This window comes from Nycticebus coucang, chromosome 5 (genome assembly GCF_027406575.1).
Source record: "Nycticebus coucang isolate mNycCou1 chromosome 5, mNycCou1.pri, whole genome shotgun sequence".
In the NCBI taxonomy this organism is placed as follows: Eukaryota; Metazoa; Chordata; class Mammalia; order Primates; family Lorisidae; genus Nycticebus; species Nycticebus coucang.
In genome coordinates, this window is record NC_069784.1 from 53,499,140 (window position 1) to 53,515,709 (window position 16,570).

The 16,570-nt window shown below is 40.0% G+C and overlaps 2 protein-coding genes across 2 annotated transcripts; one reads left to right on the forward strand and one right to left on the reverse strand.

Annotated features, from left to right (window-relative positions):
- Positions 1-313: 313 nt before the first annotated feature.
- Positions 314-8,040, reverse strand: LOC128585479 (histone H3-like). The gene is made up of 2 exons (XM_053590579.1): positions 7,968-8,040; positions 314-777 (listed from the first exon to the last, which is right to left on the reverse strand). The coding sequence occupies exons 1-2, from the start codon at positions 8,038-8,040 to the stop codon at positions 353-355; spliced, it is 498 nt and encodes a 165-aa protein (XP_053446554.1). The 3' UTR covers positions 314-352.
- A 432-nt stretch (positions 8,041-8,472) lies between these two features.
- On the forward strand, positions 8,473-12,663 carry LOC128585423 (histone H4). Its single transcript, XM_053590546.1, has one exon. It carries the CDS (start codon positions 8,509-8,511, stop codon positions 8,818-8,820), a length of 312 nt encoding a protein of 103 aa, XP_053446521.1. The 5' UTR covers positions 8,473-8,508; the 3' UTR covers positions 8,821-12,663.
- Positions 12,664-16,570: the final 3,907 nt, after the last annotated feature.

Consider the following 16,570-nt stretch of genomic DNA (forward strand, 5'->3'; position numbering starts at 1 on the left):
CTTATAAAACCCTTTAAAGGTTTACAAACAAGCCTCTACACACCTTGGGGTTTAGCACTAAGTCTCTTGCCCCCGTGCAAAATTTTCCTTACAAAATTGGCAAAGTTAGCACTCAAAGACTTAAAACAAGTATGTAAAAACAGGTGTGGCCAGAACCAGAGACCGCGCCTTTCCTATGTCCTCTACCACAGGCCAAGTGACTGGAAGGTGGAACATCTGGATTCTGCAGCACCATTTACCGTTAAGCTCAGAGCACCAGTCACCAGCTGAAAAGCTGGTACAGCTGCTCTTGATGACAACGTGAGTGGCTCTGAAAAGAGCCTTTGTTGTCAACTACATAGGCACGCAAGCCTTAGGCCCGCTCCCCACGGATGCGGCGGACCAGCTGGATGTCCTTGGGCATAATGGTCACTCGCTTAGCGTGGATGGCACACAGGTTCGTGTCCTCGAACAATCCCACCAGGTAGGCCTCGCTCGCCTCCTGCAGCGCCATCACCGCCGAGCTCTGGAAGCGCAGGTCGGTCTTAAAGTCCTGCGCGATCTCGCGCACCAGCCGCTGGAAGGGCAGCTTGCGGATCAGCAGCTCGGTGGACTTCTGGTACCGCCGGATCTCCCGCAGGGCCACGGTGCCCGGCCGGTAACGGTGCGGCTTCTTCACGCCGCCCGTGGCCGGGGCGCTCTTGCGGGCCGCCTTGGTGGCCAGCTGCTTCCTCGGGGCCTTGCCACCGGTCGACTTACGGGCGGTCTGTTTCGTACGGGCCACGATACCGCAATGGCCTTAGTAAAGAAAAAAAAGAAAAAAAAAAAACCTAGGCAGTCCTATTTATAAACATAGCCTCGTTTCGATTGGGCCTAAAAAAAAAAAAAAAAAAAAATCAGGAATTTCCGGATTTGTGATTTCATTGGTTAAAATTCAATCCTATTTACAGAAGCAGAAAATTGTTCTATTCATCTTCCCTTCCTTTTCCCCTTTCCCTTCTTTTCTATATTCCTATTGATCATAGAATTTTTAAAGATGTTTCCTCTCAATTGATGTAACTTTTATAAATACAATGTGTAAAATATTTTGCATACTTTAATAGGTTTCTTAGAATACAAACATGCTCTTCTATGAGCTAGTTTTCAGCTTATGTTTCAAGTTACCTGTTACTGTAAAACTACCACAGCTAACAGCTGTGCTCAGCAGGTTAAATGCATTTATTTATTTTTTTTTATTTATTTTTTTTTTTTTTGTAAAGACAGTCTCACTTTATGGCCCTTGGTGGAGTGCCGTGGCCTCACACAGCTCACAGCAACCTCCAACTCCTGGGCTTAAGCGATTCTCTTGCCTCAGCCTCCCGAGTAGCTGGGACTACAGGCGCCCGCCACAACGACCGGCTATTTTTTGATTGCGGTTTGGCCGGGGCCGGGTTTGAACCCGTCACCTTCGGTGTATGGGGCCGGCGCCTTACCGACTGAGCCACAGGCGCCGCCCAGGTTAGATGCATTTATTATATCATGACTGAAGCTTAACAATATGTAGTTAAGTAATCAAAAATTCAACTTACATTTACTTAACTTCTGAGCCATAGCCATTTCATCTGTAGTGTGCTGATCCTTACCAACTTGATATTAGAGCCTCTGATTTCATTAAGCCATTTCCCTTGGGATGTGGTTTACTCTTCCTGACCCCCACATTGATGGCCAGTTAGGTCCTGCACATGAAATGCTTCTAAGTCAAAGAAGGATAACACCAGAAATGTTAAATTCTCCTTTATAATATAGACTAGTCTGTAGTCAAGTGCTTCTCAGCCAGATTACAAATTAAAACCAAGTTTCAATGCAAATTATTCATCTGTTACTGGATTGCTATCATTTTCTTCAATAAAGAGACAGCATTTTATAAGGCTTAAAAACTTAGCATTTTGGGCTGGGCGCCTGTGGCTCAAGTGGCTAACGCACCAGCCACATACACCTGAGCTGGCAGGTTCCAATCCAGCCTGGGCCACCGAACAACAATGATGGCTACAACCAAAAAATAGCCAGGCGTTGTGGTGGGTGCCTGTAGTCCCAGCTACTTGGGAGGCTGAGGTAGGAGACTAGCTTGAGCCCAGGAGTTGGACGTTGCTTTGAGCCCAGGAGTTGGAGGTTGCTGTGAGCCATGATGCCATAGCACTCTACCCAGGGCAACAGCTTGAGCCTCTGTCTCAAAAAATAATAAATAAAATAGTAATAATAATAATAATAAATAGCTTAAAAACTTAGTATTTTGCCTCTCTTCTACAAATACAGCGACGATTATTTGCCTTTTAATTATTTCATATGCCTTGAAGTATGTATTGTTCAGAAAAGTGTATGTCATAAAACAATGGTTATGATACTGAAAAATTGTACTAGTTAATATGAAACTTTTAATCATATGCTTATTTTATTGAAAATCATCACATACAAACCTTATGAAAGCTCAAACCTGAGAACAAAAGCAGGCCTCAGAGGCTTAAAATTTGCCTTGATGTCATTATGAATTACTATATTCCTACAGAAGTCAAAGGTGATTTCAAGGGGATTTCCTGAGCACTAAATATAACCCAAAATTTGTTAATTTAATTAATATCTTCAAGAGTTTCTCACAGGTAGAAGCAACCTCCTCTAGGGAGATCTAAAATGTTATACAAAAGCATAACAAATGATATGAAGAAATGCTGTCCCTCTCTGTGGCGTTTTGTAATAATGTCTCACATATAGAGAGGACTACTCAATTTAGAAGTTTAGAAGTTCTTCTATTTGCACTGTCTTTTAATCCCAACTCTGTGAAACAGGTGTTATTTTTCTCAGTTTACAGATAAGAAAACTGAGTCCCAGAGAAATAATGGCTTGTCCTGGATAAGAAACGAAGCCTACATAATAGTCTAAAGCAAAAGAGTAAAATTATTATGATGAAATTTCCTATTTCAGAATACTTAGGGGACATATTTTAAAGCACAAAAGCATTTTCTCATTATGTAATCAAACCATCCAGTATTTCTCAAACATCTCCACTGAACTGTTTCCCATCAGAAATGGAAAGTACTCCATGGGGTGTGGTTGCCAGTCCAAGGGAGCCCGCTCAAGTCTTTGCAATATTCTTTCTTTATGATTTATGCATTCTTGACCACAACATATAGATGTGTTTGTTTTAAATAACAAAGAGATTATCAAACTCTATTTTCCAACATAGAATTTAAGAGTCAGAGGACTTATTTTATTTTTATAACACAGAGAATAAGAAGATTCCAAAGTAAAAAGCCTTATCAGAATTTCTACTCAGAAAACAGACATCAATTTAAATATTAATTCCAGGGTAACAAATTAAATAAGACAATTATCATAAACTTTCAAGGGCTATAGGTAAAATTTCTCACAGCTATCTGATGTATGGTTGCCTTAGAAGTCACCTTTAGTATCAGAATTCAGATCCACATTAGTTCAATTTTACCTAGTCCCCACAATGGATGGAAGAGAGATATTCCTGTAAAAGTTCTCAATGTACTGCATTATCAGAAGCAGCTTTATGATGCAGAAGAACCTCTGCTTTTGAAGGAGTGAAGGGAACTTAACTTGATGTGAATATTTTGAATTAAAGGCCCTTAGGATGCTGGAAGAGACTTTTCCCCTGTCAACACAAAGATGAGACCCATCAAGAAGAACAATTGTTTTTCCTCTCCACCCACTTCCTGTCTCTCAATCCTCTACCTCTCCCAAAACACAGGAATTTCCTTATCTGCCTAAAATCTGGGCTACCAAAGAGGAGGACAATTACCTCTGGTCCTTTCCCTGAGTTTTCACTAACTGAACCCGTATCACAGAAAAGAAGACTAAAGTCTGTCAACAAATCTGTGGTTCAGGCCATTGTATGTTCTTCAAGCCCATGGAATTCCCCTAAAAATCATTTACTATTCCCCTGAAGTCATTCACATTTCCCCATCTCCCTTTCCTCTGAAAAGCAGGGTACATAAGCATCTGTACCCCACTGGGATTCTAGGCAATCATTCTGTAATTCTCCCCAAGCACATGGTAGTAATAAATTTGTAAAGCCTTTTCTTTTATTTCACACCTTTTCTCTGCACTTTTATGAGTCGACTTTTCAATGAACCTTCTAAAGTCAAAGGAAAGCTTTCCCTGCAGCTGAAAGGGAAAGGAAATATTTCTCTTCCTAAAATTTCTGAAGTTTCTTTCACTAGAAATTAAAAGGACCTAGGGTAGCTCCTGTGGCTCAAGGAGTAGGGCACTGGCCCCATATACCAGAGGTGGTGGATTCAAACCCAGCCCCGGTGAAATAAAGAAATAAAAGGGTCTATATTTTGAAGACTGAGAACTGGAATTTCATTAATTAGCACAGAAGGAACAGGCATTATTTCCACACAGGAAATGAGCAGGCAAAAGAAAATTTTAACAAATGAATTATTAGGCATATAAGGTTTGTATGTTCTTATTTTTATTTTTAATGTGAAAGTAGTGAACTGAGTTAAAAACACATATTCCAGGAAGACAGTTTGTATTTAATTTTTGGCTTCACATACTGCCAAGGTTATTTTATAGGTATCCCCAGCTAAGACCAGTTGAATCTTTGGTTTGTGGGTTGTTCCAGCCCTGAGCCTGATTTTGTTTCATTTTGAGTGGTCTGTAGCACTGGACTAAGTTGAGAAGCTGTAGGATGTTGAACTTTTGCCTTATCCCATTTTGAGATAAATTCATTCCTTTAATATCCTGCTCATTGGAGAAAAAACTTAGCACCCTTCTCCTTTTTACCGGTCCTTAATACTTACTACATACTACCTGTACAGAACAGTTTAGAATTTGTGGAATTTCTAGCTTTACTACATGGCATGTCCACTGGAACAGATCAAGTGACATGGAACACATAGTATTTTAAAGCTATGCAAATACATTTTTATCTCAGTAACCATCCTCATGAGATCTAATGTATATATTCCAGAAATTTTACGGGCTATGAATTTTATTTTTTAATAAAATTTTAAGGGCTATATTTTCAATATAAACTTTAGAGGAAGAATAATAATTTTTTCTTTAGCTCCAAGAGGTTCTTAGTTGGAACTGACCCTATAACAAAAGACAGATCAACAAGAAAAAAAAAACAGAAATTTACATGTATATTTCATACAGATAGGAGAGACACCCAGGAATGAGCAGTTCTCAAAGAGGTGGCTTTAGATCCCACTTTATATAGCATAAAGCAAATTTTTAAAGAAGTAACAAGACAAAGTAAAAGAATTTTGCATCTTGAGGTGCAGCAACTTGAGAGAAGGAAAATAAATGATAGCTAAAGGCTTATTAATAAGCTTGTTAATGCAGACTTCTTTGGTCCAGGCCAATAAGAATCTAAAATTGACTTCAGTGGTTAACCTTTGCTCTCTTGGTAGAAGAGGAGGTGGATGGCAGTGAAAGAGAGCTAAGGAAATTTCACCCCAAAAATATGATTCCTTGGTATAAAGCATATTTTAAGTTAAAAGGCCATTTTTTAATCAGAAAGCACTGGCCCTCTCTTCTATAAAACCTGAGTTACCTGATTTAGAATCAGAAAAGGCTGCTGATTTCCTTATTGCATGCAAATAGACCTGGCCCTAAGGTCATTTGAAGCAACAGACCTGTCTCTCAGATTAATCTACAATTCAATCTGTTTCCACCCATCTACACATCCTCCCTAGCAACCACTTACTCCACCTATACTTTCCAGTTTCTTTCCCCTCTCCCTTCTAAAAGGCATTTTTAAAAGCCACTGACCATCACGGAGATTTGGGGAAATCATTCTTGTGGTTCCCTCTATGTGCATGGTATTTGGAAATAAACTTTTCTCTTATTAATCTACCATAATTGTGAGTTGAGTTTTCAGCAAACCAGATTAAGGGAAAGTGGCAGATTTCTCTGTGATCCCTACACAGCAGGATACCTTTTGTCTTTGTAAATTTCTGTCCTGCTTTTGGGTAAATAGAGGGAGGGCAGAGAGGCTCCTGCATCTGCTGCTTCTTAATTGTTTTCAACTCAACAATCCTTCATGTTTTGGGCGGCATATTCTGGTGCCTCCATAGTATCTTTTTTCTCCAACATTCAAATTTTTTAATCAAAAGCATGTGTGTAATCATTTAGACTGACAGCCTTGAAAAAAATGTATTTAAAAAATCATTTTACAGGTGAAGAAAGTGGTGGAGAAAGATTCTAGCCCACAGTTCTCTGACTCCTTCCCTTGAGAAACTCACAAGACAATTGTTTTCTCATTGGTAAAATAAAAGTCAAATATTAGCTACCCCATAGTCAGGTGAGAATTAAGTAAAACAATCCAAGTACAATGTTTCATAGAGCTTAAGGCATAATAAATATTGATTAAAAGATAGCTACTAATACTATAATTAATAAAGATATACCCAAATTAGTACATATAAGAACTGCAAGAAGAAAATAACCTGGGCAATTGACATTTAAGCTAAAATTTTAAAAAGGATTTTACTCAACAGAATAAAAGGACAAAGTAGACTAAGGAAACATCTTATAGAAAGGTAGGAAGCAAAGGCATAAACCAACAAGGACTTTCACAGGGAACTGAAAGAACGCAGGCCTCAAATTCATGAACAACTTCAAAGTTTAGACATATAATCTACTAATGGAGGTATACGTAATCTGGTAATTTTGTTTATAGTTAAAGCATTGATTAAATCTGCAGGGGCCAAGGGAAAGCTTCCCTCTGCCTTTTAAAAGTTTGCTGAAAATGAACCAACAAAAGGTAGATTAACAGGAGAAAAAGGTGTACAAAATTTATTTAATGTGCATTAACATGGAAACCATGCACAAAGCATGAGGCTCAACATCCTGCACCCTCTGACACCAGAGATCATCACTCAGTCAGCCTTGGCTCATAGTTATTATGTTGCAATTTGGTCAGATCTTTCTTTCCTGCTAGTGTTTAAAAGCAGTCAGATGGAAAAAATAAAAAAAGCAGTCAGATGCAGAAACTGTTCATTTTATAAACAATCACTGAGTTTATCCTGGCATTGAACTACATGTTGGTTTACAAAAAAAGAACAAGCAAAATCACTGTTAGTGAGGAACATGGCAGGTGGGGGAGTACTAAGATGCAAAGAGATGTGAAATAATGTTATAGATTCTACAAGAGCTGGGAAAGGGTCAGAAAAGAGGAAGTGTGTTTCTTTGTCCTGAAGCAGCCAGGGGAGAGTGAGGTGTCTATTGTGAATTCTAGGGAGTTGGTTTAGGTATGTAGATGTGATGATGTACAGTGGCACTGTTCAATGAGCAGACTGGAGAACTAGCTTTATAGTGAGAGTAAGGAGATAGTGAATACTCCATGAGTCACACATTGGAGATTTTAAGTTTTAACTTTCTTTTTTAAAATGCTGGGTCTCCTTGTGTTGACCAGGCTGGGCTCTAACTCCTAGCCTCAAGCAATCCTTCCACTTCTGCCTCCCAACTAGCTGGTATTACAGGTGCCAGTGCCCAGCTACATTTTGATTTGGGGAGATTGAGCTTTGAAAATGACTAAAGAAACACCATGTGGATCCACATGTCTGGAGCCTTTTAGTCTGAATATAGCAACAGTGCATAGAAGGTAGAGCTGAAGGAGAGATGAAACAGGGCACATAGGTTTTAAAAAATAACAATAATAAACATTTTCCAAAAAACTCCCAATTCTTTCTCATGCAGAAACAAGAACATTTTCTCGGGGATTCCAGGGCCCTGATAAAGTAATGAACATGCTAAGGGGTAGGGCACCGGTCCCATATGCTGGAGGTGGCGGGTTCAAACCCAGCCCCAGCCAAAAAAAAAAAAAAAAAAAAAAGAAGTAGATGTTTCTTCCGACATAGCTTTGGCTGACTGGATGCGTAAGATGGTCTGGCTGTATACCGAGACCAGTTTTCCTGAGACCTGGATTCTTTGGGTGAGCTGAAACATAGCTCGGGACAACAAAATGGAGACCGGACTGGAGTTAACCGCGAAGTTTGTCCCCTCCGCCCCGTCCCCCCGCTCCACACACACCCCCAGCGGTCGCCCCATAGCGCCAGCCTAATTATCCGAATTGCTTCTCCGCAGTTTTTGTAACCACAGTTCGGAACCCTCTAGTCGGGATTAGATCAGGAGCTCTCTGCGTCCTATTTCTGGCATCCATTTGTCCTTCAACTTCCACCAGAGGACCTTCCCTCTGAGCCTCAGTGTGGCGCCTTCCTGGCCCGCAGAGGCAGAGATCGGGAAAACCACTGCAGAGTCTGGAAGCTTCAGGCTGGGACCTGAATTCTCCCAGGGACTATGATATAGCGATCAAAAAAAAGACAAGAAAGGTAAAAGTCAGAGGGACTGTGGAGAGGAGGGGGAGGAAAACCCAAATGACGAAATGTCGGGAGGGCGGAGACAGTTTAGACGCTACCCGCCGCCGCACTTTCGGTTTTCAATCTGGTCCGTTATTCGTGTATATGAGGAGTGAAGCAGCTCCCACCCGAGTTTCAGGTCTTTTCAGGCTGAGCAGTCATGTCTGGTAGAGGCAAAGGTGGAAAAGGGCTAGGCAAAGGTGGTGCCAAGCGCCATCGTAAGGTGTTGCGGGACAACATCCAGGGTATCACCAAGCCAGCTATTCGGCGTCTTGCTAGGCGAGGAGGTGTCAAGCGCATCTCCGGACTCATTTACGAGGAGACTCGGGGTGTGCTGAAGGTGTTCCTGGAGAACGTCATTCGAGACGCAGTCACCTACACTGAGCACGCCAAACGCAAGACCGTCACTGCCATGGATGTGGTGTATGCTCTTAAGCGCCAGGGACGCACTCTGTACGGCTTCGGAGGCTAAACACCTGTTTCGGCTTTGCTCATTACAGTACCAAAGGTCCTTTTTAGGGCCACCCATAGAGTCATCGAAGACGCTGGGCACTTAACAGCAAAGAAACTGGAAGGTAGTTTAGCCTTTTAACAGCTGGGATATGTGGTGAGTATGGAAAGCTAGTGACCGCCAAGGGCCAAGTCGTTTACCAAAAATGCCCTTTCACTTTTCTTTTAAGCTTTTTACGGTTTACTGCTTTGAAAAGTTGAGTTCCATGTAAGTATTCTAGCTTGCTTGTACAGAATTAAGCTCACCTGGAGGAGCGTGCTAGCATGATCTTAGTTGCTGGAACTGAGACCGAAAAATTGATTTGAAACAAGGCAAGACACGCTTCGCTAAGTTTTTGCTGCATTTCTTAAGACAAAGTGGGAAAGCAGGCCCATTTGCAGTCTAACCGCCAGTTATCCTTGGCGTATCTGGGTTTTAGTCAATTATCTTTGAGGCTTCCATTTTATACCTCTACACTGCTGAAGGGTGGACCAGATTCAAGCAAGGGCTTGTTCACACGAGATGTCCTGTTAACACTTTTGTGTACTCGTGCTCTCCCCTAACAAAGGTATGAGTTAGCAAGATCAAATTTGATCAACCATTCAAAACTAAGCAAAGGAAACTTAGGCTATTGGTCAGACTGAGTTCCTCAGCAAGTGTTCTGGGCAACTTAACTGTCTAGTAAAGGATTCATTTCCTGTGTTTAATAAGAAGGCTCCTCAGAATTCAGTCAAAAACATGTCAGTTGTGCCATTGCAAGGCTACAGATACAGGGACGTTTTAATGTGATCTTATAAAAGTGAGCAAACTTCATATGTAATCTTAGAGCAAGTCTTGAAGGAACAGGTAGTTTGGGTATGTGACTCTTAACCTGTAGGGCTTATGGTAGCTAAGAAAGATGTGCAGGAAGATAACCCACCATCAGTACAGAAAACAATTTAATTTTTTTTTTTTTGCAGTTTTTGGCTGGGGCTGGGTTTTAGCCCACCACCCCTGGTATAGGGGGCCGAGACCCTACTTCTTTGAGCCACAGTTGCTGCCCAGAAAACAATTTAATTTTGACAAAACAAAAGCAAATTATTGCCAAGTATAGATACACGACCACTGCCCTGCTCTGAATAGAACTGTGGGTCAATACCTCTAATACTTAATCTGAATTATAGTTTTCCAGCTATTAATTTGCATATGGGATTTTTTTCCTTTTTTTTTTTTTTTTTTTGTTGTTTTGGCCTTTTAGGCTTATGAATTTTTTTTACTTAGTAAAAGTTTTCTAAGTACCTAATAAGATTTTATCTTTGTTCCCACAAAATACAGACTAGTGATTGTTTTATTGGTCTTTACATATGGCTGTTTTCATCAGCATCAAACACTTGAGTGTGAATTAGGTTTAAAACATGGTGCTTGGCATAGGAGATGCCAGCAAAGCAAGGGATGCAAGACTTGCCCTCCAGGAGTTTCCCCCTCAATAAAGGGGAAGGCAAATGCATAATACATAAAATTCATAAATGCGTACTAGAATAAGTGACCCAATAGTACAAGGCAGCACATATTCAATATAAGGAGAAATGTAGACAATAACTACGATAGTTCTAATGCTAGAGAAATCACTGGCTGCTGGGAAATTGGGGAAAGGTTAACCATAGAGGTGGGGCTTTGAATGAAGAACAGAATGCCTGATGTCCTACTGATATCTGCAATAAAAGGTGTTAGTGGGGATAAGGATTTGGCAAAATTAACAATGGTGAAAGTATGCAGGCGAGAAATAAGAGACTAATTCATTTTCCCTTTTAAGTCTCGCCTGCAATTTATAGCATTTCTATTTCAAATATCACTGATTTTTTTAAACTTTAAAGGCAAAACCAATGTAGATGAATATCTGTGAGGGTCAGATATACTCTGAAGAAGAAGATATTAAAAGTTTGAAAAGAAATCAAAGAATAAAGAAAGGGATTGAGGTGGAAAACATGTTCATTGTCTAAATTAGTGGTTCTTAAAGTACAGCCTCTAGTCTAGCAGCATAAAACACCTAGGGCAAAATCTTGGGCCCTGCCCCAGACCTATTGAATGCAAAACCGGGGAGGTGAAACCTAGCAATTCAAACTTTAATAAGACTTCCAGATAATTCTGATACACATTAAAGTTTGAGAACCACTGATGGAGGAAACAGTTTTTCTTTTTTTTTTGGAGACAGAGTCTCACTCTGTGGCCCTCAGTAGAGTACGTGGCATCACAGCTCACAGCAACCTCCAGCTCTTGGGCTTAGGCGATTCTCTTGCCTCAGCCTCCCGAGTAGCTGGGACTACAGGCACCTGCCACAAGAGCCGGGCTATTTTTTTATTGCAATTTGGCCGGGCCGGGTTCCAACCGACACCCTCAGTATATGGAGCCGGTGCCCTACTCACTGAGCCACAGGTGCCGCCCGGAAACAGTTTTTCTTTAAATGAAAAAGTACTTAGAATCTGAATATATGCTGCCCTAATTTGTTAACCATAATATTTGCTTTCTTTCATGGAAAAGAAAGAAGATGGATGATCCTAATAAATTTTACGTAGCAGGAAAAAGGCTTGGGGCCCATAGCACAGTGGTTTCGGTGCCGCCACATACCGAGGCTGATGGGTTCAAACCCGCCCCCAGGCCAGATAAGCCACCTTGACAACAGCAACAAAAAGAGCCAAGCATCATGGTGGGCGCCTGTAGTCCCAACTACTTGGGAGGCTGAGGCAAGAGAATCGCTTAAGCCCAAGAGTTGGAAGTTGCAGTGAGCTATGACACCATGGCACTCTACCAAGGGGGACATAGTGAGACTCTATCTCAAAAAAAAAAAATAAAAAGGCAGGAAAGTTTCCTGAAAGCACTTGGGGCAGACACAAAAGATGTATGAATGAAAAACATAGTCATCTTGTTTTACTAAATAGTATTGGATTTTTTTGTTTTTGTTTTTGTTTTTGTTTTTGTTTTTGTTTTTGCAGTTTTTGGCTGGGGCTGGTGCTGGGTTTGAACCCTCCACCTACAGCATATGGTGCCCGTGCCCCACCCCTTTGAGCCACAGGCGCCACCCTGGTTTGTACATTTAATAGTATCGAATTTAGTAATCAGTGGATGTGTTTTTTTCTTAGAAATTTTTCCAACATCTGGTCTTTTTACCATTATACATTGTTTTATACATCTTTAAAGTGATTCTAGTAGTGACCCTTGCTCCCACTTGTCAATTCCTCTAAATACTGTTATGATTTGGCATGGCTGAAGACTCTGTTAGCTGTGTGCAGCCCCTGAATATTGCCAGATTACAGGATCTGCGGATATGTATCCTTTTGTATTAATAAATTTTTTCCTTAACCATCTGTAATAGTGAAGAATATAGTACTATTTTTAACCATCTGTTTCAGTGAGGAATATAATTTAGCTCTTTAGTTTGCTAACACAATAATTTTCTTCTCATTTCTAACCCTGACTGACTCTAGTATTCTCTGTGAGCCAGGCCCTGGCTGCCATCTCTTTCCCTCACTGGGTGAATTCAGGACCTCCAAATAAAATACATACAAATGATTACAGAGTCCAATCTGCAGATCTACTTCCATTATCACGGTCATGGAGGCACTTGAGTATAAAATCACTGGCTCATCAAACTTCACTATGGACTAGTACTTTGAGCTCTTACTTTTCCTTTTCAGGTGCCCTACTTCTCTGACTAGCAGTATTATCTTCCCAGACACCAAGCTAGAAGCTCCTGAGTCATCTTTCATTTCGTTCTTAGTTTCTTCCTTTGAAATCCTTCACTCTGTACCTTATATTCTAGTTAACATGATGTACGTGTTATTTCTCTACTTGAGCCAAAGGAACTGAACTGTCATTTAAATAGAATGTTACTATATATAATATACACACATGTCTATATATGTGTGTCTATATACATATATATACACGTGTGTGTGTGTATCTATATAGTAACATTCTACATAATTCTATATAAATGACGGTTCAGTTCCTTTGGCTCAAGTAGAGAAATAACATGTACATCATGTTAACTAGAATGTATGTATACATGTGTGTATATATATAAGTATGAATATATATGTATGTATATATGTACATATATACATATATAATGTATGAATATAGGGAGAATTATATAACTATTGGTTTTTGTCATCTTCATTGAACATTTCTGAATTCAATTTCTTATAAGCATAAATATGGTTTCCCCTAAAACGATCAGAAGTTAGGTAGATAATCTGGACTATATGAATCACGGTAAATCCCAGTTTCTGAAAGTTAAATTTTCTTATCTTTGATGTTACTCAGAATTCCTGCTTTTCTCACGGGAATTTTTTAAGGATCAAGCAAAAAGTTCTGTGTGAAAGAAGATAGAAGCCATGGAGTGACACAGAAACAAAAGATGATGCACTTATTGCCTGCTTCACCCAATCTAGTTCTTACATGCTCTGTAATTACTGGAGGTGGAAGGGATGGGATGCTGTGTTGCTAGAATGTAGAGAGCAAGGGAGACAGTGGGTAAAAATGAGGTATGAACAGGTTGGCAGGCCCAGATTTTTCAGGATTAGATCAGAAAAATGTAAAAGTCAAGGTATAGAATCAATAGACTCCCCAGATTATTTATTATTATTTATTATAAAAAGTGTTAAATGTATTACAAATATTCAAATTCTCAGAATAACATCAAAAGTTACACGTATTTCCATTTTACAAAGGGAAACACTGATGTTTATGCAGTTTAAATAACTTGGCATTCCCTGATACAATATGATGCGCCTGAATTTTACCAAAATATTTATCTAAAATCTGTAAATCAAATAATTTGAGGCTCTATTAATATATTTTCCATATGTATGTAATAGAACCATAGGTTATTAACACTGGAAAGGATCCGAGATATCTAGTTCAATATCTCATGTTTTTCCTCCAGATATAGGATAAAACTCTTCTCTAACTCCTTGTCCCCATCAGATCCCTAAGTGATGTAAATGTTCTCAGATACCTGTCCTTCGATCCATTTTACATGCCACTTCCAGTTTGACCCAGTGTGGCCTGAGTGAACTCTCTTCAGTAGCTCCTCCTCCCAGGCTGCCTTATTCCTATGAGGGTGGTGTCCTCTTTCCTGTCACTCCAGCAGAAAAGTTCAGCACCATCTTTGATTGCTTTTTGCCTCAACCATCTCTTTCTGTTCTTTTTCTCATCCAGGTTCAGGCCATCTTCTATGTGCAATAAAGGTAACAATCTCCCTGCAGGGTGGCACCTGTGGCTCAGTGAGTAGGGCGCCGGCCCCATATGCCGAGAGTGGCGGGTTCAAACCCAGCCCCGGCCAAACTGCAACAAAAAAATAGCCGGGCGTTGTGGCAGATGCCTGTAGTACCAGCTGCTCCATAGGCTGAGGCAAGAGAATCGCGTAAGCCCAAGAGTTAGAGGTTGCTGTGAGCCGTGTGACGCCTCAGCACTCTACCCGAGGGCAGTACAGTGAAACTCTGTCTCTACAAAAAAAAAAAAAAAAAAAAAAAACAATCTCCCTGCAGTCTCTTGCTGTGGCTGATTCCCTTGTTCCCATCCACAGCATCTCTCATCTACTTAAATCTCTGATCTGAAACTCTGTCTCCTGCCTGGGGTGCTGCTAACTTTTGATTCCTTTTGCACCCTCTACCCCAGATTAACCTGAATTAATTGCAGTTGATTGTTATCCACCTGTTTAAGGTACTGTTAGTTTTCTCATTTTTTCAATCCTTATTTCTTGATATTTTCTCGTCCTGTAGAAAACCACTCTGCTATGTCTAAAGTGTCTTTTTGTTTCTGTGTAGGATTACAAAATGTGTGTATGTACTTTAATTTACATATATAAGCATTGTTTTCAACCTCATTTTATTTATTATCTTATTTCACTCAGAACTATGTTTTTAAAATCTGTACTTGTTAGGTATCTGACCTTGTCACTAAGGTCTGAATATGTGAATCTTAAATATTCAATTTGGGGGACATTGGTATTTAATTCCAATGTCCCCCAAATTTGTGTTGAAATTTAATCACCAGTATGATAGTAGTAAGAGGTGGGGCCCTGAGGAGATGATTAAATCATAATGTGCGAGCTTCCTTTTTTTTTTATTTTTATTATTATTTTTTTTGTGTGTGTGTGTGGTTTTTGGCCGGGGCTGGGTTTGAACCTGCCACCTCTGGCATATGGGACCGGCGCCCTATTCCTTGAGCCACAGGCGCCGCCCCAATGTGCGAGCTTTCATGAATGGAATTAGTGACCTTCTAAAAGAGGTGCAAAGAATGCCTTCCACCATTTGAGGACACACAGAAGATACCATCCATGAACCAAGTCCTCACTAGACATGGAATCTACTGGGACATTGATCTTGGACTTTCCAGTCTCCAGAACCATGAACAATAAATTTCTGTTGTTTATAAATTACCCAGTCTAAGGTATTTTGTTATAGCAGCCCAATTAGACTAAGAGAAATGTTCGTTTAATCCAGGGGTCCTCAAACTACGGCCCGCAGGCCACATGAGGCGGTGTGATTGTATTTGTTCCCGTTTTGTTTTTTTACTTCAAAATAAGATATGTGCAGTGTGCATAGGAATTTGTTCATAGTTTTTTTTGTAAACTATAGTCCGGTCTGAGGGACAGTGAACTGGCCCCCTGTTTAAAAAGTTTGAGGACCCCTGAATTATCTCTTATTGCTGCAGAATACTACATGGAACATACTAAATTTTATCCACTCTCCCAGTGATGACTGCCAACAGTATTTCCAATGTCCCATCATTCTTGTCCTATTCGCTGACAGACCTGTATGAGAATTTCTTTTGGAGAAATATCCAAGAAAACAGTTGCTGGTTTCTAGGATCTGTGACGGCCCTAGTCATCTCACCAGCAGGGTACCAAGTATCTAAGCTTTCCATCCCAGCCAATACTTACTCAACTTTCCAATATTTGCTGAACTATCCAGTGTAATGTAACACATCAGTATTGTTTAATTTGCCTTTCTCTGATTATTGGTCATTATGAGCATGTCAGCATATGTTAGATTTAATGCTTCTTGTATAATCCACCCATTTTTTTCTCCTTACACTGTTTATAGCATAAAACCTATCTCCTCCCTTTTGGTATTTAAGATTCTAAATCACCAATATGATAGGATTCAATAAGATTCTAAATAAGCTGGCCTCTAAGTCTTCACCATGAAAAATTTATTTCTCATTACTGGTCTTGGCCCATCTTGTGGACTAGCCACCATCCACAATTCTTTTATTTTTCTGATTCTTCTGCCTGGATCAGACCACCTGTCTAAACTTTTCCTACAGGAAGACCTCCAGAATTGATCTTTGCTCTGAACTCCAAATAATTCCATCTGCATCCTTCACCTATCACAGCATACCTTCCATCAGAGTGCATGTCGTCCCCTCAGAGTCCAAAGATCTAGTTCTCCTTTATGCAAAATATATATCTGCCCCCAGGTATGAAGAGCTACTGGGATTTCTATTAAACAAAATAGTATTAGTATTAAACAAAAAGTTCTAATCTGGCTGGCAATTTCACTTCGTTCCTTGTAATTTTTTCTATTTCAGTGATTTTTCACTTGGAAGCTGTAGATATTATCATAGTTGCTAATAAGGTCATTAATACTGACTCATAACCACATTTGAGGCTCTGTTCTAAGCTTTTCCTGCAAAATATATTATCTTTTTCTCATCTTCACGGCAATCCTGAAGTGGGTGCAATACC

What these genes read in the sequence shown, in the direction of transcription:
- LOC128585479 (XM_053590579.1), bottom strand. Translation starts at nt 8,040, where the DNA reads ATGGGGCGACCGCTGGGGGTGTGTGTGGAGCGGGGGGACGGGGCGGAG. An exon ending in AAACTTCGCGGTTAACTCCA is followed by an intron (nt 778 to 7,967) that starts GTCCGGTCTCCA and finishes TTCTTTACTAAG; the next exon opens with GCCATTGCGGTATCGTGGCC.
- LOC128585423 (XM_053590546.1), top strand. Translation starts at nt 8,509, where the DNA reads ATGTCTGGTAGAGGCAAAGGTGGAAAAGGGCTAGGCAAAGGTGGTGCC.